Here is a 22,569-nt window from a genome sequence, read left to right on the forward strand (position 1 = left end):
CTGCGGAGAACACGCAACATCATCAAGGACAAAACACACCCACAAAACAATCTTAACATGCTGCCATCAGGCAGACGCTACAGGAGCCTGAGGGCCAGGACTGCCAGACTAGCAAACAGCTTCTACCCACAAATTCTCAACAAATCCCTCACAAAATAATCTGCCGCCCACTGCATGCAAAAAAAAATATCTGGCACTAAAATTTTGCACTACATGATATTCTGTACTGCATTATTAGCACCATCATCTCTGTTTGTTGTTTATTGATATTTATTTTTTATTTAAGTGAAACAGAATAAGAATTCCATTCTTACAACTATACATATGACAATAAATCTCTTGTTGCCAGCCTACATCCAGACTAATCCCACTCCAGTGAAAAAGGTTTTCTCCTAACAAGGTGACAGGCTTCAATTTGAACAACTGGAAGAACAAAGCTGGCTCTTCACAGCCTCAAGCACTGCATAATTATGTTTAAAGTGAATGATTTTAGCATCTGATAACTCACCCACAACCAAAAAGAAACACCTCCGCAGACAAATGAAGTGTTTGTTGCTGTTCTCATTCATAATTATTTTCTGGTTCTACACCATAAAGAGGTAAAACAAAGGTAACAAACTTAATGAGGTTTAAGTGAAAAAAGCCTTGCTTTAGGGTAACTGCCAGAACATGAGGCAACTGTTTTGAAATTGCCCCACTACAGACTCCTGAATTCTGTTCTATAGCACAGAGCTCAGATTAGGGGGTGTGTTGGGATTTGGGATTGAGTTAAGCAAAGAGACATAAAGATCAGCATTTGCAGGTTTTTTTTTTTTTTTTTTTTTTTTAATGAAAACTACTTTATTTCCCAGTGCTTAAAAATGACTTAAAGTATGCACACATGGGAGAATGTTGCATAGTTGTATATTATTTACGTGTACAAATTTCAATCAGTTCCAATTTCAATAGCAGTTTTTGTTAACGATACTGTAGTTATAACAATCAACTGCAAGGGGAATTGTGTAGATGTCATATGATAGATGATACCACATTTGTAAGGTTTTCAACCCTCTGATAGAAACAATAGCTATGATCAGGCCCATGACATAATCAAGTTTTGGCACAAGTGATCTAAAGCATTACTTGAACTGAACTGTATTTTGCTTTTTGTTTGTGTTAGTGATGGCCCCCAAAGAATTCAAAATACTAACATTAAAACGAACCTTAATTAATTAACCAGAATTAAAATGAACCTAATAGGAGAAACTTTAAATAACTACCAATTTTATAAAGAAATAAATGTACCTGCAAAATGTCACGAAATGACAGTTTTACCCCAGAAACACTTTTGTGTACCCACTACATGATCTGGCTTTGAGGTGTCTTTCAAAGACACTCAACTTAGCTAAGAAATATTAAAATGTTATGAGTCAGTTAAGAAAGGGTTTTGGCAACAGTTTGACACTGTTTTCACTGTTTATGGGAACTTCTTGAACATTTACGTTAAACTTAACCAAAGTAATCAAAGTGTGTGTGTGTGTGTGTGTGCGTGTGTGTGCGTGTGTGTGCGTGTGTGTGTGTGTGTGTGTGTCTGGGTGGACGCTCACCCGTGTATCGTACTCCAGCACAAAAGGTGGGATGTCAATCTGCTCCGGCCTGATGCAGTTGAAGAGCTGCTGTAAGTTGTCGATGTAGCGCACCTTGTCCTTCATGCCAGACACGCTGAAGGTGGTGAAGAACCACGTGGACGCCTGCAGGTATTGACAATAGCGTTATATGACACAAGAATGCTTCAATTGCTGCATTAACAGGAAATCTTTATTTAGAGAATGGCACATTAAACCGGTAATGAAATGCTATGCATTTCTATGCACGCTATGCAAGTTGCTAAATGGTTATGCATTTGTATTTTTTCCATTGTATTTTTCATCTTTTGTCTTTTTCATACATTTACCACCTTTGACACATAAGGTCCTATATATACAGATGTGACTAGATTGCTGCTTGACATAACAATTTCTATGCTGTTGTTAATGGTTCGTTAGGGTGGATTCACGCCTACAATTTGATTCACTTGAAACAGACCAAGTTTTGTTTCCTACACTGGCCCATCACGTTAATGCAAGTGTGAATGCACACAAACGGATTCCAGGTCAGGGAAGTCAAAGTACCGTATTTTCCGGAATATAAAGTGCACCGGTATATAAGCTGCAGAAGCAAAATATGAGCAAAAAAATGACTTTTGTCACGGATAAGCCGCACCTGACTATGAGCCACAGGTAGTAATATCAGATCTTTACCCAAAAATATGGTATCTGAAGTTAATTTTTTTAGTTACGTTTTTTTTAATTGTCTGCCAACAGCAAACTGAACATGCCTGCATGTTTAGTCCCAATATATTTATAGAAAATGGATGGATGGACATCTGTTCGTTAAATAGCAGTTCAAAATCGAAATCAATACTTCAATTGCATCTTTTTATCTCTCCCTTTGTTTGATAGTTTATTTTAGTGAACATAATCACACATTCTACATAATTATATACAATCATAAATACATGAATAAAATCATATATACTGTGTACTGTATGTAAAATTTACACATCACAAATTTACCCAAAATTTTATACTCTTATTAAATATAGACATAAATATTTTTTAATTATATATTGTTTTAACTCTTTTTGAGCATAGCCATTGATTCACATCTTTTCAGTTCTATTTGATAGTTCCACAAATTGACACCTCGAACAGATACACACATTTGCTTGCAAAGATAAGCCGCACTGGATTATAAGCGGCTTATAGTCCAAAAAATACGGTACATTGTCTGTCCATTGTATGTATATGCATTCACATATGTTGTTCTAAAATATAACAGTGCATCGCAACACTGTATGTAACTGAACTGTATGTAACAAGTGAGCTTTTCTTCATACACAAAATTATTTTGTAGCACTAATAACAGCAAAAAAATGCAGAACAAGAATGTAGCACGTAGGAATTCTGTCCAAAGGGAATACTGACCATCACACACATCCATGTATTTATAAAAAATAGTTTGTTTGCAGAAAGTACAGTGTAAAACAAATGTCACCAAAGGAAAAAATAAATCTGCTTTTGATTAGTACTAAACAATGGGACTAAATGACCTTTTTTCTCATATACTGTACGATTGATGTCTGACAGTATGTAATCTTCTATGTTCTCTGTGACACGTCAAAACATTATGTCAAATTTGCAATGTCTTACGAGTTACTCCCAAGTCTAGTAAGTTTTCAGAGTCCTATTTCGTAGTCAGTTCTAGTTTTTGACGCTCACTGTAGTTAAGTTGGACTTTTTGTGCACAAAGACTTATTACTTCTCCGCTTTAGTTTCCTGTCTGCTTCTGGGTCAAAATTTTATTCCAAAGACAATAAAACCTAATTTTAATTTCTTTTGTACACTGGCGACCCTAGTGAGGATAAGCAGCTATAGACAGGCATGCACATAAGTTTTACGCAGGTACGCATGCCAGACAGAAATCACATAATGCACCGCTGTGTGCCGTGCCACCGTAACGATGCCACACACCCCCGGCCACCGCATGGGTCATTACATTGTCATTACTCACACCTTCAAGACATTTGAGGCTCTTGTTATGCGATCCAGCTCCTCACCAACATTGTATGTAGCAGTTATTTACCATTCTTCCGGTCCATATTCTGGGTTTTTAGATGATTTCCCTGAACTTATGACTGATTTAATAACTCATGTGAATAATATATTCATTATGGGTGACTTCAATATTCAAAAGAACTCCCTGTCAGAGCCACTTACTGTAGCATTTCAAGCAATAATCAATGTATTTGGTTTTTACCTTATCTTAGATTTAGTGTTAACCCGTGGCCTAACTGCCTCAAATGTCACAATATCGCCGTACACTAATGCTATGTCCGATCATTATCTTATAACGTTCAAATTCCTGGCTCAGTGTGGTCTTAGTGACCACAACCAAGATTATAAGAGCCATAATCTTAACTCATCAACCACGGCTGCGCTTTCTGAACTACTGCCTTGGGCAACAACGTCTTTTCCTTCTTTTATTGGTTCAATTGGCAAGCTCACAAACGATTTCAATACAGTTCTTTTAAATTCCCTAAACTCCATAGCACCGTTGAAATTTAAAACTAGTCTGAAGCGGCACACCATGGATTGCAGATGAAACATGCATGCTTAAATTGATAAGTAGAAAACTTGAGCGTAAATGGCGAACAACCAAACTCGAGGCCTGGTGCGATAGCTTGCTGAAATATAAAGAGGCTCTTAGGCTGGCTAAAACAAATTATTTTTCCAAAATGATTGGTCTTAATAAATACAACCCTAAATATTTATTTGATACTGTAGCAAAGCTAACGCAACAGCAGCAGATTAATCATAGCTCCCGCCATTCAGCACACGATTTCATGCAATTTTATATTCAGCAGATTCAGCTAATAAGAGACGAAATTAAAAACAAAAAAAAAAGGCAGCGCCACTTACCCTCTCTGGTTCTGTGATTGCTGATGCTAGTTTGGACAATCAGGTTCATGAAAGTCTGGTAACCCTGTCCCAGTTTGATTTAGTATCCCTGGAGTGTCTTACACACCCCGTCAAAGCAGCAAAGCAGACATCCTGCATGCTCGACCCGCTTCCAGGCAAACTCGTTAAAGACTTAGTCCCGATTTTAGGATGATCCGCCTTGAATATTATCAATCTGTCGCTCTCCTCTGGCATTGTACTAGAAGCTTTTAAGACGGCCGTCATTCAACCATTAATTAAGAAACCTCACCTAGATATTGAAAATCTCTTTAATTATAGACCAGTGTCACATCTTCCATTTATTGCAAAAATTCTTCAGAAAATTATAGCACAGCAGCTTAGTAATTACATGATTGATAACAGTAGATTTGAACTCCGTCAGTCAGGATTTAGAGCTAACCACTCAACTGAGACAGCCCTTGTAAAAGTGAAATGTTCTTCTCCTAGCCATGGATTCAAACATCTCATCAATATTATTATTGCTTGACCTTAGTGCCGCATTTGACAATGTTGATCATCATATTCTTATAGAACGTCTTGAATCATGTGTTAGTATCTTGGGATCAGCACTTTCTTGGTTCAAATCTTACATCTGCGGAAGGATGCATGGTGTCTCTCATGGCAATGCGATCTCTGAATCTTTTTCTGTTTCATGTGGTGTCCCGCAGGAGTCGGTAATTGGTCCTTTACTGTGTAATATCTACATGATCCCTCTTGGCGATATTATACTTAAACATGCTATTAGTTTTCATTGCTATGCTGATGATACCCAACTATTCATGTCTTTAGAAATAACGGATCCGTGGAAGTGCTACAACCTGGAGGCCTGCCTTGCCGAGATTAAACAATGGATGTCTTCCAATTTTCTGCTTCTTAACCCTAGTCAAACAGAGATGTTAATTATTGGCCCTGTTTATCATCAGCACTTGTCTAAGAATACAACTTTGAACCTTGATATCTGTACTATTGCCCAAAATAGAGTTGCAAAAAACACCGGCGTGATACTTGACTCAACTCTCTTTTCAAACACATGTTAAGAACACGGCGAGAAAGGCTTTTTTTCACCTTTACAATATCGATAAAATTTGCCCTTTTCTGTCTCCTCGCGATGCTGAAACATTAATTCATGCATTTGTTACGTCACGCCTTGACTATTATAACATTTTGTTTTCTGGGCTTCAAAAGTCTGCAGTCTGTACAAAATGCAGCAGCTACTCTTGACAAGGACGAGAAAGTTCGATCATATTACTCCGACACTAGCTGACCTGCATTGGCTTCCAATACACCTTAAGATGTGATTTTAAGGTGTTGTTAATTACTGATAACATTTTACATGGTTTAGTGCCTTCCGATCTCGTCGACTTAGTATCATAATATGTTCCGTCCCGACAACTTCGGTCAACATGCCGGTTTGTTATCGAACCCACAGGCTAAAGAGAAGTCCGTGAGATCAAGGGCTTTTTCCATTTGTGCGCCAGTACTCTGGATTGCCCTATTAATGGAAGTTCCCCTAGCCCCATCAGTAGAAATCTTTCAATCCCGACTAAAAACACATTTAAACACCAGGCATGTAGTTAATGGGTCTGTCTTCAGCTTTGCTCCTCTTTTCCCTGCCCTCTGCTCCCGGTTCGGAGAGGGGATTGGATGAATGGTGAGCGATAATTTGTTGGACCATTGCGAGTTATGAGCAACGACCTATGTTTTTTTTTGGGGGGGGGGTCTGAACACCTGGCTGGACTGTGGGGAGGTTCCTCCAAAATGGCTTCACCTGCTGTCATGATATCTTTGCACTGGACATTTCTTGCCTGCTTGACTTAATGTTTTGATGTGTCACAGTGAACATAGGAGATTCCATACTGTCAAACATCAATGGTATATGAGAAAAAAGGTAAATCACATACATACAAAAAAAAATTATGTGCACCTCTGGCTATAAAAAATGGATGGATAAATGGATGATAACTCTCACCTTGGCTCGAAATGTTGGATGAACAAAGTAGAAGGCCTGTATATTCTTCTTAAACCTTGACCATATGAAAGAGAAAATTGAGAGTTACAAAGTTTCTTGGTTAAGAACAGGTCTGGAGTAAGACCAAAATACATACATACAACATACGTTGCTGTAAATGTTTATATATATTATATATATATATATATATATATATATATATATATATATATATAAAAGAGAGAGAGAGAGAGAGAGAGAGATAGATACCGTATGCTTCAATACTATGACATTCAAAGCTCTCCTAACAATATAAGAGTTGAGAGAATGGCTTGTTTTTATGCTACAACACAAAAAAGGTCAAGCTCTTATGCCTCCCAACACAGCCAGTAATAACTGGAAACATTGTGGGTCGGCAGGTTCATGTCTGCCAGTTCAGGCGGCCTAGAGCCAGAAGACCTCTGAAGCATAGGGAACAGGCAAGATGGGTTGAAACACACCATGCATGGGCTCACTTCTCCCGGCAAGTGAGCCAGAACACTGTTTGAGAGTTTGAATTACAACCCACCACACACCGAGGTAAGCCCACATGGCAATCCTTCTTTTGCGGGTTAGAAGTATTTATGGAAGAGTGAGATCCTGGTGAGTAATATGGAGAACACAGCAGAGGTTGGTTGGATGGATAGAAGGAGCTTGATAGTTAGCAGAGGAATAATGCTGACCTCCTCCTGGGATTCTTAAGCTTCAGAAATGCTTTAAAAGACCACCCACTGAAGAATCAACTTATATAGAGCAGGCACACCAAAAGTTGCAAAAAAATACACTATTGCTGTGTCCTGCTGCATGACCACTGTTACAAGCCTATAAAACTTCTAAAACTATCTTCAAAGTCATCTAATAATGAATTTAGGCATTTGCCTTTGTACCATTGATTCTGCAATGGTACGTCAATAACACAGAACAGTGACAACAGGATGAGACGGCTTTCTTCAGAAACTAGGAAGCAAAGAAATCTACTGTAGTCAACACAGAAACCTCTTTGATACAAATATGCAACAAGTATGCTGAATCAGACGTGATACTGCAGTAACGGTTTGCATTTTTGCACAGGATAATGCTCAGCAAGACATTAAGCCTTTCTGGGAGCGATAACTGGTTCGCCATTGAAATAAATGGGAAAAGGCCTCAAAACATATTTGCAGTTATTTAATTACAGATATTTTATGTATTGCATGTTTTGAAAGCAGCTACAATATTGAGAAAATAAGTTCTACTCATTTGTAAAAGAATAAATGGATCATTCTCAAATCACACTTTTTTACTTGTATGCATTTTTCATAAATAAAAATGCAACGAGGCGCTTTGTAGTTGAACCACGCAGATGAGAATACAATTTTTATTTATGTTGCACACCATACAGATGAGAATCAACTATTTTATTGATGAAAAGTGCATATAGGTTTGATTCTCCGTGGTGTGGATTGTAAAACAAGATTGTCTTCTTATCCGCATTTTATTCATGAAAAGTGCACATAAGTTTGATTTGATTCATTTAAGCAGGCATGTCTTGACTTGAATGAAACACTGAATTTGAGGGGGAAAGGATTAAAAACCAAGTAAAAGAGTAAACATTAGTACTTCTTGCTGTTCTCTACATGAATTTTATTAATTCTGAATTTGTCTTCGTTGTGTCGTAATGGCCTTTTCACCCCATTAGTAATCTTGTAAAACATTTTCAAGTCGGACATACAAACAATATAAGAATTATACAGAGTAATCATCTTAACAATACTATTTTCGTTGCACACAGGGTGCTTCCCTACGGCCAATACTATATATTTATGGATGGGTCTGATGCCACTAAACATTTTGAGTGGTGGAAAGAAGAAAATATTTACAAATTATATGTCCTCAAAAACGTCCAAATTGTGTCCAAGAGAATACTTTTTCAGTATAACTGACATTGCCAATAAATGGGTTTGCGTAGAATTTTTTTGTCAAAGCTATAATGTGTTATATAAAACATGCAATCAAAGAGATTTTTGGGGGCTTTTTTTTTTTAATACAGCCCTTTTGATGTTTTTTTTTTTCGAAAGTCACATTTTTAAACTTAAATTGTCTTGGGGTGGGATGAAAATAAAACATAAAAAAAAAACAATTATGGATGGCTCTGATGCTACTGAACATTATGAGTATAGTTGAAAAAACTCAAAAGCCATCGGCCGTCTTGGTTAAAAAAATGTTCGAGGAGGATTTTTTTTAGTATAAATGCCACTGCCCCAAATATTTACATGCTTGGATTATTTTTGCTATATTATGAGTTAATGACATATTCAAAGTTTGATCGTGTCATGGGAAAATATTAAAAAAAAAAAAAAAAAACAACATTATTTTTGATACAGCCCCTTTAAGTTTTTTCAAAGTCAGTTTTTTGCACGTATATTGTACTGGGGTGTGGGGGATAAACAAGTAAATGAAAAACAACATATGTATGGATTGATCTGATGCCACTGAATTTTTTGAGAGGTTGAAAGAAAAGAATACTCATAAATGACAAAGTTTATCACACCTCAAAAGCCATTAACAGAATTTGTTTTGTTATGAGTTGATGACATATTCAAAGCTATAATACGTGTTATAAAATTTTTCTTTTTTTTGATGCAGCCCCTTTCATTTTTTTCAGTCGCCTTTGTTGCACTTATAATGAATGTTGGGGGGGCCTGAATAAATAAGTAAAAACCTACATATGTATGGATAGATCTGATGCCACTGAATATTTTGAGGGATTGAAAGAAAAAAGAATATTCATAAATGACTTCGTAACATGCTTCAAAACTCCTTTCGCCAAAGTGGTCAAAAAGGTGACACTGGTCGTTAAATCAAATTCTGTGCACAAGGGTTAAATAGATGTGAGGGCAAAAAATAAATAAATCAATAAAAACAATTGAATCAGTGTCAATGAAAAGAACACAGGCTTCTGTACTTTGTAAACTAATGTCAATCAGAGTTACGTGAGCAAGGTGGGCATTACACACTTACTTTGAGTCGACAATGCCATGGAGGTTTTTGAGGAATTCCGTGTCCAGGTGGTTGTGTTCGCCCGTCAGCGTGTGAAAGTAAACCATCACATACTCTTTTACAGCAATGTGGTCCATGACGTGTATGAAATACAGCAAGGCCTGTAAGAACACAAAAAAAAACTCATTTGATTAAAACATTCTACAGCATATGGAATATTTTTAATTGCATTTTAGTTGTTGTTTAGTAGTTGTACCTGGGACCCTAAAATAAAATTCTTAATCTGAAAATAAGATTTTTTTTTTTTTAAAGATAAAACGTTCTCCACTCCATACATGGTGTCTCAAAAACATTTGACTTAATTTTGCAGTAAAATGACAGTCAATGATTATTAGTGTGATCTCAAATTCTAATAAGATCTATAAAACATAGCTACTTCCATTTTATTGTTTGATATATTCTTCAGGTTGATGAATGACGTTTGCAATTAAAAGCAATTTTGAATGTTATTATTATCATAAAGATTGTGGAGCATGCATTATCAAGGAAATTCAATAAAAATAAAACTACTGGAAAGCAGACAAAAAAAAAGCAGCAAGCCAAAGGGATTTTTTTTTTTTTTTTTGCATAACATGTAGTGTGCATATTGAAAATGTATGAAACTTTGAAATATGAGCATGTATACAGATGAAATTGAGCTAAATATATCCTTGGCCTCACCCCCCAAAAAATAATTCTATTAAGTTTACAATTAATTTATGAGACATCACTTGCCAAAATTTGTTTTGTTTTAATAATGATAGGTGTGTATGTGTTTTTCAACACCTTAATATTACAATGTCTAAATTTGATTTTCGATTTTTGTTTGTTTGACCTTTGGTGTGGCCTAGTGGTGACCAGAAAGTTTTATCATGGGTATTTTACTTAAAATGCATTTGAATGCATAACGAGAATACATTTTGATGACATTATTGGTTCAACACAGTTTAGATTTTTTTCCTCAGTAACATGCCTGTACGGTAAATGGAAATTGCACTTTATAGCACTTTTCGATCACCCTTAAGTACTCAAAGGGCTCATGCTGACAACTCATTTACCAAAAAGCACTCACACACCAGTCGTGGTAAACTACATTGTTTAGACACAGCTGCCCTGGGGCAGGCTGACAGGCCAGGCTGCCATATTGCGCCTACGGCCCCTCCGAACATCCAATATATATGGGAGATTACAAAGATTGGATTTTTTTTCATGGACTCTTACGGAAAAAGGTCATAGTAACAGGAAAATGGCACCTTCTCAAGGTCTATTAGAGTCACTGGAATGTTTCTTCCCACCACAACCATCACCGTCCTGCCACACATGTCCACGCCTGGAAACAAAAAGAAAAGGTCACACATATGACATATCGATTAAAGAAGTTTTAACATGATTCTTAGATAAGACAGGTTTATGTGGTTTCTAATACAGTACATCACTGTGGTGTTAGTCATTCAAATTTAAATTGCATGAACACTATGTATCCATTCATTTTCTAGAGGAGGGTGCTGTGGGTCCTCAAGTGCTTCGTGAGAAATAATTGGGGCCTCGAAGCAATTTGCAAATGCCATCTAGGAGTATTATTTTCAAGATTCAAACCCCTGAACCTCTCGACTGCATGGCACACACACAAACTACTACATGAATGTCTTTCAAATTAAAGTTGTGCGCGTTCTTGAAACAACCAATAGCGATCATGTAGCGTAGGGTATCTAAAGCGGCGGAACTTGAAACTGCGTAGGCATAGCTAGACAGTGTAATGATTGGCGGACAGATAATGGTCCCTTCCACAATGGGGTTAAGACAAAGCTAATAGTCTAGTCATAAAGAATCATGTGGCAAAAAAAAAAGGTATCTCCCGTTGTTGTGTAAACTGTCACTATTTTGCTGAATGGGGCGCATACGCACGGGGCACCACAGTACAGAAATATGGATTCAATCTCCCACAATGTAAAATGTGCAGCAACACTGCCCTCTATTGAAAATATTTTGCATTGGTGGAAGTGGATAAGTCAATGGCTGGCTTCAGCCCTACTTTTGCAGACACACACACAAGACTCCACAACAGTACCTGTCTGATATAATGCTTTCAGGGCAGCGATATCAGAGAGGTCCTCTGCTCTGGCCCGACACAACCAGCGGTTGTAGCTAGAAAAGAGACACACAAAAAGTAGGAGAATCAGCAATTTTTTGTCCACCGATGCCCAGATGAACCATCTGTCTTGTATAACAAGTTAGTAAATACACACATCTTTACTGTGATGCACGAGTTTGCAAAGTTTGGTGAGTTTTTGAGTATGCACAGTCTTCCAAAAAGTGCTTTAGTTGCTGGAATAAGAAACAAAGTGATGTCAATGGGATCCTAGCCCTCAGTGGTTAGGACATAAAATTTATTTCAGAAAAAGGGTGGCCAAGGGGAAAAACAAAAAACAAAAACGTGTTGTGAAATCAATCGTTCCATCAAACAAAACGAGCCATTTCAACTTCATTAGGAAGATATGCTTGATTGTCTTTGTGTTGTTCCTTGGCTTGATGCTAGAAATGTGATGTGTGTTGCTAGGAGCTATTGGCAGCACTTTCAGTTTTGTTGTTACTGCTGCTCTTACTTTCTCTGGTGCTGCTTTTGCATGGCTGCATCGGATATGTGTCCCTGCAGGATCAGCTTGCGTTGCTTGTCGACATCGCCCTCCATTCGGGCAAAGGCATGATTGCCCACCTGGCCCAGATCAGATTCCAGATTGTCTTCCTCTGAATCATCTATTCCAAAAAGCAGACAACTTTTATAGTTGATTTATACATAAAATTGTTAAAAAATAAATAAATAGGTGTGATACAGTAAGGCAAAGAATAATGTTCTCAGACTTGACATGACGTCAGTTTGTGTAGGTGTCCAGATGTTTCACTAGCACGGTCACTGCCAAATTTTTCACATCCAATTTCTTTAAATGGCTACTTTGCTGACTAATATAAAAATGGTAAATGTAAAAGTCAATGTAAAAATGTAAAAAAAAAAATGGTAATGTAAAAAAACATTTTTTCCAGTCACTTCACCTATGAATTTATCACAGAGGAGGGTAATATGTATTTACGTTATTTATATTAACGTTATTTCTTGTAGTTTGGATGTTTATTAGGTTACCGATAATGAAAACCCAATATTCAATGTCTTGGGGAATTAGAATCTCACTGAAGAACACCAATGGCATGCATTCACACTAAAGACTGTGTGAGGGAGTCAGTCCCTTTTCATTTTTTTTTTTTTAAACTGGTTAGAATAACTACTGCTTTATGTACTTTGTCATGTAATTGTGTAAAAGTGTGTAAAAATGTTTGTTTTAACCAAAAACATTTAAAATTTTACACACTATTTATAAGGCACACTCAAATCTTTAATTAAAACAAACAGTGTGCCTTATAATCAGGTGCACCTTATGAATGGAATTTGAATTGAAGTTGAATAAAGTTGGACTTCTGTGGTAGTTTGTTTTGTTTAATGTATAGTAATGCATCTCTTTACAACAAAATGCAATATGTTTAGCAACGTGGTAACTTTGGTGTATTCTTTTTGAGATACCCTGTTTATTGGTGTTAATTTATTATCAAAATTAAGACATTTTCTGCCCATGTTCTGAATTGGTCGCACACCACCACCTGTTTGGCACTTCTGAGATAAAAAGGAAACAAGAGATTGTGAAGTGAAGTGTGGCCAAACAGGTTTCTCTCCGTGAAGAGTAAATATGAAATTTCACAAACTTGCTTGCTTTTAGAAATATTTACTTACATAACAGTGCTGCGACATACATTCAGTAACTACCTTTCATTTGTTTAACACATTTTACACATGAATTGAGTTTAAAGGCACATGTTTCATATGTCATGATATGTAACAAACTAGGTCTTTATAAGTGTTGGAACCCGTACTACATGTTGAATAAGTGTTGTAAAGAGAAAACTATCGGCACATTTCTATTGTGTTTTTAACATAAAAACATGTTTTATGTCAAACAAGTTGAGAAAGCTTTGCAATAAGGGAAGTTAAAGCTGAGAAAATTAAAAAGAAGTTCTCGCAAACAACATCTTCTAATAGCATTTAAATAAGTCAAGTGGAGCATGTCCGAAACCAGTGGGCACCTGGTGTTTTTGTTTGACCTTTACCCAACACGTGAGCTCCACATAAAGCCACGGGAGCTGCGTGAGCAGTCCATCATTTCTGTTGAAAATCCAATGCCCCAGAGTATTCTGGGCTTCTTTGACCACAACGCCTGACAGAGACATGTTGATGTTTGAGTAAGAGACTAACTTTTTTCTTTGTTCAACTTCAAGTGTTGCATGTTTGGCAGAGAGAATTTTCTTTGTACCGTATTGGGCATATTTCAAATTTAATGTTCCTTGCGATAATGGTGACAACTAATTATGAACCTGTTGATGACCAATTTCAAGCCCTGACAGATAGTGACAGACGTAAAAGAAAAAAAATTGCTACGTTTGACAACGTTCAGTGTTGCACAGTGACAGATTGCACAGTGACAGACTGGTTAGTGCAGAGGTTGACTCCAGCCTACCGGTGTGAGATTGCATGTTCTCTTTTTGTTTGGTTTTGGACACTCGAGTGAAGAGAAGGGCGGAGCTGCCAACTGATTACCACCTGGTAGTGTGTTGGCTTTAATGGCGGGAGAAGATGCTGGTCCGAAGATTCAGGCCCTAGCGTTTTGTCAGGGTCTGCTGGGACCATTTAGAAGCATCCCTTGTTGTACAAAGTTCCAACTCTCACCGATGGAACTTTTTCCAAGTCCTGAGGGAGGCAGAGGACATTGTCGAGGCGGCCAATTGTTGTGGCCGTAAGTAGGCCAGTGGCTGTCATAGCGGCAATCCCAGAGACCGATGGTGGACACCAGCTGTAAAGGATGCTATCAACCTGAAGAAGGTCCCTTTTGCCTGTGGAATTCTGGAGATACCTGACGTGTACCTACTGGCCTGGCAAAATATGGCTTTGGGTGTCACCTAGACAAAAACACAGGCATGGGAGGAGGTCTGTGAGGCCATACAGAATTACTTTCAGATGGCTTTGAAGAAATTCTGGGTCACCATCTAGCATCTTGAGGGAAAGAAGCGATGCACCATTGATATCGGTGGAGATGGGGTGCTGCTGCTGACCTCGACTTAGGATGGATGGCATGAGTCATGGGGGAATTCCAACAATGTCAGCATTTGGTTCGCATTGCCCAACAGTAACTAACTCCGCCAAGGGTTCCCTTTGTCACTGATTCTGTTCATTACTTTCATGGACAGAATTTCAAAGTGGAGTCAAAGCAGTGATAGGGTCCGGTTTGGTGAACTCAGTACTGCATTTCTGCTTTTTAAGCATGATTAAGCCATGATCTTCAACTCTCACTGGAGTAGTTTGCAGCATAGTGTGAAGCGGTTGGGATGAAGCTCAGCACCTCCAAATTTGAGGTCATGTTCTTCAGCTGGAAAGGAGTGGCTTGCCTTCTCTGGGTTGGGCGTGAGATCCTGCTAAAAGTGAAGGAGTTCAAATATCTCAGGAAACAGCTATGGTAGTGCAAGAGATCGACAGATGGATCACTGCGGTGTGCTTAGACTCTGTACCGGTTTGTTGTGGTGGTGAAGGACCTTAATTGAAGAGCAAAGCTCTCAATTTACCGAATGAGCTACATTCCTACCTTCACCTATGGTCACGAGCTGTGGGTCATGACCAAAAGAATAAGAACCCAAAATACAAGAGGCCAAACTGAGTTTCCTCCACAGGGTGTATGGACTTTCCTGCAGATAGGGTAAGAAGCTCAATGTTCCAGCATTAGCATGTCACACTGGGGGAACGCTCCAGGGACAATCCAGGACATGTAGGAGAGACTATTGCTACATTTAGAAAGCAGTTTGAAGTGACCCAATTCTAATTTTGCCCCTATGTGACCTGTAATCTTTCAGCGCTAGCTTGAAAAACACAGATCCAATTTTTTTCAAATGTGACCTAGGCCGCTTGGTTATGTGGTTCTGAAACCAATCGCCATTAGAGATCAACGTATCAGCCGGGCCAAGCATATATTGGTATTGACCCTTTTTAAGTCCGACCGGCCGATATGAAGGAATCAATGTAAATGCCTTTAAGGCTGATTCAGCGGGATGTATTTTTGTTTCAAATAATGCTAAGAAAACAGTTTCTATATTGTAAAGGAAGGGTTTTGCCAATAAAAGTACTTCCGGGTTTGCCGATGATGCATTTCCATTTCCGGTTTGCAGACAGCCGCATCATCAAACAGCATGGCAACACTATCTGAAACCATCCTCAGTTAATTATATGCCATAAATTTCATTTTATTATATTTCACACATATGAGTATCGAAATTGACGCATATTTTTGGTGAATTGTTTTTTTATAACGTCGTTTGTAATTCAAGTTTTCACCACAGATGATCAATGAAGGCAATTGAAGCAGAGAATGAACCAAGGGTCTTCATAATTGTGGTTTAACTTGGTGTCACCAACACTTAAATTGAGAACACTACAGTAAAACTGGGTTATTTCGGCTCTGATGCAGCCGAGCCTCTCAACTGTCATGACCTGTGGAGTTGGTTGTGTTTGTTGTTTTGCCTCTCTCTTGAGCAGGAGTGGGCAGTTTCGGCCCTCGAGGGCCAGTGTCCTGCATGTTTTCCAGTTTTCTCTCCCTAACACACCTGATTTAAACCATTAGCTAACCAACAAGCTCTGATGGAGCTTGAAAATAATCCTAATCATTTGAATCAGGTGTGTTTGAGAGAGAGAACGGGAAAACATGCAGGACACCGGCCCCCGTGGCCTGGAATTGCCCACCCCTGCTCTTGAGGGAGGCGTTTTAAGGTAATTGCACTTATTTTCTGTTGCCGTCAAACTGCCTCCGCTGCAATGCGTCACTACAATGCTGGTCTGCCATTGTTCAGCGTCTCGACTCCCTAAAATACCGGTCTACTTTTGGTCAGCATGATGAGGTGACTAAGATGCTGGTCTGCTATTGGTCGGCGCACGGGGTCACAAAGATGGCTGCCTAAAGACTTGATCTTGTGTGAGAGTGCATTCAATATCGTATTTATTATGCATTTCCGTGCTTAATTGAATGTTGAATTGGTTATCCATAACTCCCAAGGTTGCCAGTGATGTTAAAGAGAGAAGTAAGAAGATGATGTATATGGAAACGAAGCTGGAGATAATCAAAAAACTACGAAGAAAGCTAAGCTAGCCTAGCCTGGGCTACCTTTACTAAGGAGTATGGCCCTAAAACCCATATCGGTCGATCTCCATATCCAAGCTTTCTGTCATCCTACTTCAGTCTGAATGGCCAAGTCGCTTTCATCTGACCTGCACTTGGGCTACCTTTACTAAGGAGTATGGCCCTAAAACCCATATCGGTCGATCTCCATATCCTAGCTTTCTGTCATCCTACTTCAGTCTGAATGGCCAAGTCGCTTTCATCTGACCTGCAACTGTGAAAGTTGTGTATAAACTTGCTGTCAGTAAAAGGAAGCACATCTCTCTCCCACCACTCTTGGCTTTGACTTTGCACCTACAAGTTCCTCTGCACAGAAACTGTTGCCACCTTTTCACCAAATGCTATGGTCAGAAACCCTTTTCCTGTTCAATTTCCTCCTAAAATTCAATAAAACATTGAAAATATTCTGGCTTTGGTATTACAGCAATTTCTACATTGCCAGGTACTCAATTCAGCCATCCATTGTGGCACTTCCATAAACACTGACGTTAAGCACGCTGGCCATGCATGTCATCATGGTGTCCTCAATGTGCATGCATGACAGTTTTGGGCCATTATAGTTCACAAACAGGTCACATACAGGTCACAAAGAAGTCACATGTACAGTATTTTGAAATGTGAACGACGTCACAAAAAATCAATTTCACAATTTGGAAATCAGCATAAAGCCCTGCTGCCTGAACGTAGCCTATGTCTCTCGGCTGGCCTGGGAATGCCTCAGAAAGGAGCGTGACGAACTGGCTGGAGAGAGGGAAGTCTGGCCTTCACTGTTAAAGCAGGTGCCCCTGCGACCTGATCCTGGAAGAGCAGTAAAAAACGGATGCATGGATGGAATAAATTGTAAATATAGTTACTTGGCAAAGCTAAATTGAGGGCAAGTCATGTCTTCATCTTCCTTCCCAATCACCTGTATTTTTCAGGTGTGCCCATTGTCACCCGGGATCCCAGGCAATTGAGATCTGTAGCACATGCCGTGATCAGAACAACTATTGTGTGTGTGTCTGTGTGTCGTTGAGTGGGCTTCACGGTTGTGTTTGCAAGGCTGTCTCCGAATCTTAAAATGTTTTGGTTATTTTTTCTCCAGGTTCTTCCTTTCAAATTCCCTGCCTGCAACACATGAGGGACAAGTCAAAAATCTGCAGGCAGCCCTGTATGGGACACCTGAGGGTCAGATTTCATCGTCCATTCCCAAATAACATTTATGTTTGAATCGCTCACAGTTTCATATCAGAAAAAAGTCATGCCACCATGGTAGAAACTGTGGCTTTGTTGTCTGGTTTACAAATGTCTCGGCATTTTCACATCAGTGAGGTGCATGACTTTGGTCATTGATAGTATGGGGAGTCAGGTGAGGCTCCATTCAAACCGTGCTTGCAGTTAAAAACCTGCAAACTCCATCTCAATTATGAAAGTCATCTTGGTTGCAGCCTATTTTGTGTTCAGGGTCACAATAATATAACAGCACACAGATTTCTTTGTGGAAGGAACTAAGAGCTCCTATTTGTGTTGTTCCAAACACTTGTGTAATGAAATGTCGAAGAGTTATTTTGTGGTTCGCTACATTTGAGCAATTTTAAAATATAGAAGCGTCCATTGAGTGGGACTATTTTTTTACCGTCCAAGCTTCCCGGTTTCTCTGCAATTCGGATTTGCCTCTCAGGTACAACAGGCTCGCCCTCCGAGTTGCCGATATCAGCCGGCACAAGAGGCAGACACACCCTCTCCTCCTCGTCAGACCGAGGATAGTAGAGAGGCAGCAATTTCTTGTACACTGCCTACAGAATCACACAAATGGATAAGAACAACGTGTAGAAGTCCTCCCCACACAGAATGTAGAGATTGACCAAAGTTAGACAAACCTCCTCTGTTTCAGACACAGCAAACACTACTGCTTCTATATTGCTTCCATGCTTCTCCAGGAACCTGCGTACTGTTCCTGTGGACAAGAATAGAAGCTAAAATAACTCTACAAAGCCCAAGCTCAAATGTCAGGTTTTTGTGATTAAAAAAAACCCAAAAAAGACAACGATACTGGCAAACTTTTACCCACATGAATGTGACTTCTAGTCAACAAAAATAAAAAATACAAAAGATGTTCAAATAACTGACATAATAATGTAAGACTAGGCACTTTGCAAAACCTTACAGTGTATTAATGATGAAGTGGCCTGTGTTCAGAATTAACTGATTACATTCAAACTCATTGTCTATGGGAGTCATCACACACCCACCACTATTTACCATAACGAAAATTAAAACCCTAAAATGTTCGACTGTTCTACTAGGCCTTTTATAACATTTTTACCACCTGATCTTAAAGCTTAAACCAAGAATTTGGAGGTACGTTCCCAAATTTTTTAAAAGAATACAAGAAAGATGTTTAAGACATATTGCTTTAATGGATAGTTATGTATTTCTTCCTCTCTCAGGGGATGAACGTAAATAGAAAACAATTATAAGCAATGTAAGGTTTCTGTTCACATTAGGGATGAAAAAAGTTTAAAATGATTTATCGCTCTCATTTTTCGATACAACAAAAATCTGGCATATAAAACAAGGGTGTATAGACTACCGGTAGTGTTATTCACTCTACATACAAGATGCATCTCTTTATCCAATAATGGTCTAAAAATTTGATGCTGCAATTTCCAACCGAAAATACCACAGAGATATTCCCCACTAGTGCAACCATCCCTATTTATTATTTATAAAACATTTGTGCATCTTACTAAAGGCGATATGCGTGGCGTCCTCCAGCGGGTATCCTCGTTTGGCGGTGGTCACTACGCTGAGGCCAACAGATGTCATCGACTGTTCCCTTGTTTTGAGGAGACAATGGACATGTCAACACCCAGGTTTTGTAAGATTTTACCTTTGTCACACTGAGGACGCGCTGAAGTCTAATGCCATAAAGCAATTTTCGAACACTTTTTCTCAACTCCCCAACTCCCATGGTCGCACCAGGAGTCTTGTATGTGTGCACGAGAGCTGTGCTTCCTCAAAGTTACACACACTGTGACAGAGGATCGAATGGAGCAGCTGAGCTCAAAGTGTTGTAAATCTCTTACCTAGTTTACTTTTGTAATAAATTGGAATTTCAAGTATAAACTCTAATTGTTATCATGTTTGGTCAACTACAAGCTTCACTAATTAGACTTCAGGGTGCCGGTAATCTAACCACTCTGTGAGCCAACAGCCAAATGGATGGGAATGAAAAGGACAACAGTACAGTTACTGTATAAGGTTAATAGGATACGATTTAAGTCAGTATGTATACTGCAGCAATATTTGTCTTAGAAAGTCGGCCTAGAATTAATTTCACAATTAAAAAAAAAAAAAAAAAAAATCAGGTACCCAAATGACCAGGCATGAAAATTGGGTGAGGGGGGCTACTAAAAATGAAGGATCACTGTAAATATTAACCCTGCTCCTTGCCAACTGAGGATTTTGATTTGGACCTTCTGTGACGGTTACCGCTAATTTATTAATGAAGATCTAGACTCCTATGTTAGCTGTTTGCTAGCCACTGTCAGGCTTGCTGTTACTTTGTAACACATTACATTATGTTTATATACTATATTATATACTACATATACTTCTTGTTACAAAAGGATCATAAAAAGTAATAAAACTCTAACTCCAATGAGCTTGCCAAATAATCCCCCCAATATTAGCGCTAAAGTTATTCAAATCAATAAAACAACAAGGGTGCACAAATGTATGCACCTGACTACTTTTGTTTAAGTAATTATTGCACACTTTCTGTAAATCCTATAAACTTCATTTTACTTCTCAAATATCACTGTGTTTATCTGCTATATGATATATTTTACGGAAATTGTTGATTGTCGAACTATCAATGATTCATAAAGGAAAATCTTGAAAATGATCAGGCGTGGCCAAATTTTTTAATACCACTGTATACCATGTAAGGTATATTCGGAAATATTAACTACCCTTAGACATTTATGATTTGAGCTGAGAGAGAGAGTGTTTTATTACTTTTTATGTATAACCATCACAATATTTGAACAAATATTGTGGGGATGACAGTTGATTCTGAGATCCTATATAAACTAAAATTCTATTTTAAACAACACAAGCAGAATAGTTCGAGGCTAAGTCATTTGGGACTTTAAAATCTTGACTAACTGTAATACAACTTTAACTTTTTTTCATCCAACGGTCCTACAAGTTTCTTTGACAGTGCTTCCAAACACAATAGAAAAACAGATAATTGCATGCAGAGCCATACTGTCACTTAGTAGTGTTTAGTCCACACCGCTGAATTTAATAAATGTTTGGGATCTTTAATTAAAGGTTTGGTCAATTTGGAGAATTAAACATTTTCCTATGATGATGTACGATATTTCTGGTTTTCAAATTTTTACGCAGTGGAATCTAAAATACCGACTTGTGATTATTCATTTATCCAAAAGCAAACTTTCAAGGTCAAAATCCACATTTAATTTTTTAAATGGACACATTGGTCAGGTAATCGATATGTGGAAAAAAAAAAAAAATCTTTTGAAACAAAAAAATCATTCCGTTTGTGATGGGTCGATGTATGTGCCTAGGTCATAGAACAACCGCTGCATACCGCTTTAAAACAAACACATGACCAACGCATGAACTGCATCGGCATGGCGAAACACGCGCCAAACTGTGTTTATAAGAAAGGGCGTCTGTCAACGTGACGCAACCGCTGAAACGATCCAAATCTTTTGGTTGCTTGTAAATGTCTTTGTGGATTATGGAGTAGCTTCAGTGAAAATGAAAGTTGTCTGCCGTGTAGGACCGATTTGAGCAAATTTCAGAGATTAAGGTATTTATTTCAATCTCCTTGTTTCACCTTCTGATCTTGTTCCAGTCTAATTCCAATTAATTTTAAGGTAACTCTCCCTTTACTATTCACTCTATTTTTCTGCAGATTAAATGTCGCATTTGTGTATGGTTGCACAAACGCGGCCCAGCCAAGCGATTTGAATTGCAGTGCGATGATGTTTGCGTGATTGGGTGATAGGGCGACATCTACAGGACGTGTTCCGTGCAATGAGACATGAAACGATGCAAGACGCAAGCTAATCAGTTTCAGGGAGATAAAAAAAACAGAAAACAGAAATATATTGAGCCTTCCAAATTAAAAGCACACATTATTAAAGTAAGATTTAATTGAACATTAAAAATTAAGGATTTTGATTTGGACCTTCTGATGTTATCCAAACTCAGGTTGCAGGGGCAGCAGCTTCACCAGGGATGCCCACATGTCCCTCTGCCCGGCCCCTTCATCCAGCACCTCCAGGAGGATCCACAGGCATTCCCAGGTCACCAGAGAAGCATAGTCTCACCAGTGTGTCCTGGGTCGTCCCCGGAACCTCCTCCTGGTGGGACATGCCCGGAACACCTCACCAGGGAGGCATCCTAACCAGATGCCAGAGCTACTTCAACTGGCTCCTCTCAACGGGGCGGGGAAGCGGCTTGACACTGAGTCCTTCCTGGTGACCGAGCTTCTCACCCTATTTCTAAGGGAGATCCCAGAAAGCCTGCGGAGGAAACTCATTTTGGCCACTTGATTCCGGGATCTCGTTCTTTCGGTCACAACCCACAGCTCATAACCATAGGTAAGGGCAGGAATGTAGCTTATCGAGAGCTTCGCCTTTCGGCTCAGCTCTTTCTTTACCACGTCAGACTAGTAGAGTTGTATTAAAGCAGATGCCGCAACGATTCACCAGTCCATCGCCTGTTCCATCCTAGCCTCAGTCGTGAA

The 22,569-nt window shown here is 38.8% G+C and overlaps 1 protein-coding gene and 1 long non-coding RNA gene across 3 annotated transcripts in view; one reads left to right on the top strand and one right to left on the bottom strand.

Moving 5' to 3' along the window:
* The window catches only part of LOC148423210 (ganglioside-induced differentiation-associated protein 2-like), a 29,426-nt gene that overhangs the window by 3,752 nt on the left and 3,105 nt on the right, over positions 1-22,569 (bottom strand). For both annotated transcript variants that reach the window (XM_088415548.1, XM_088415549.1), the window contains exons 5-13: positions 19,532-19,620; positions 18,662-18,738; positions 18,418-18,577; positions 12,147-12,297; positions 11,612-11,688; positions 10,797-10,873; positions 9,526-9,665; positions 6,508-6,562; positions 1,587-1,730 (exon numbers count right to left, since the gene is read on the bottom strand). In XM_088415548.1, the coding sequence (XP_088271674.1) occupies positions 1,587-1,730; positions 6,508-6,562; positions 9,526-9,665; positions 10,797-10,873; positions 11,612-11,688; positions 12,147-12,297; positions 18,418-18,577; positions 18,662-18,738; positions 19,532-19,620 (970 nt within the window). The remainder of the gene's footprint in view (positions 1-1,586; positions 1,731-6,507; positions 6,563-9,525; positions 9,666-10,796; positions 10,874-11,611; positions 11,689-12,146; positions 12,298-18,417; positions 18,578-18,661; positions 18,739-19,531; positions 19,621-22,569) is intronic.
* Positions 1,587-22,526, top strand: LOC148423211 (uncharacterized). Its single transcript, XR_015865695.1, has 2 exons — positions 1,587-1,736; positions 22,032-22,526. It is a non-coding gene; the product is annotated as an uncharacterized LOC148423211 (long non-coding RNA).

This window comes from Hippichthys cyanospilos, chromosome 5 (genome assembly GCF_059441005.1).
Source record: "Hippichthys cyanospilos isolate Australia breed blue-spotted pipefish chromosome 5, RoL_Hcya_1.0, whole genome shotgun sequence".
NCBI classification, from domain to species: domain Eukaryota; kingdom Metazoa; phylum Chordata; class Actinopteri; order Syngnathiformes; family Syngnathidae; genus Hippichthys; species Hippichthys cyanospilos.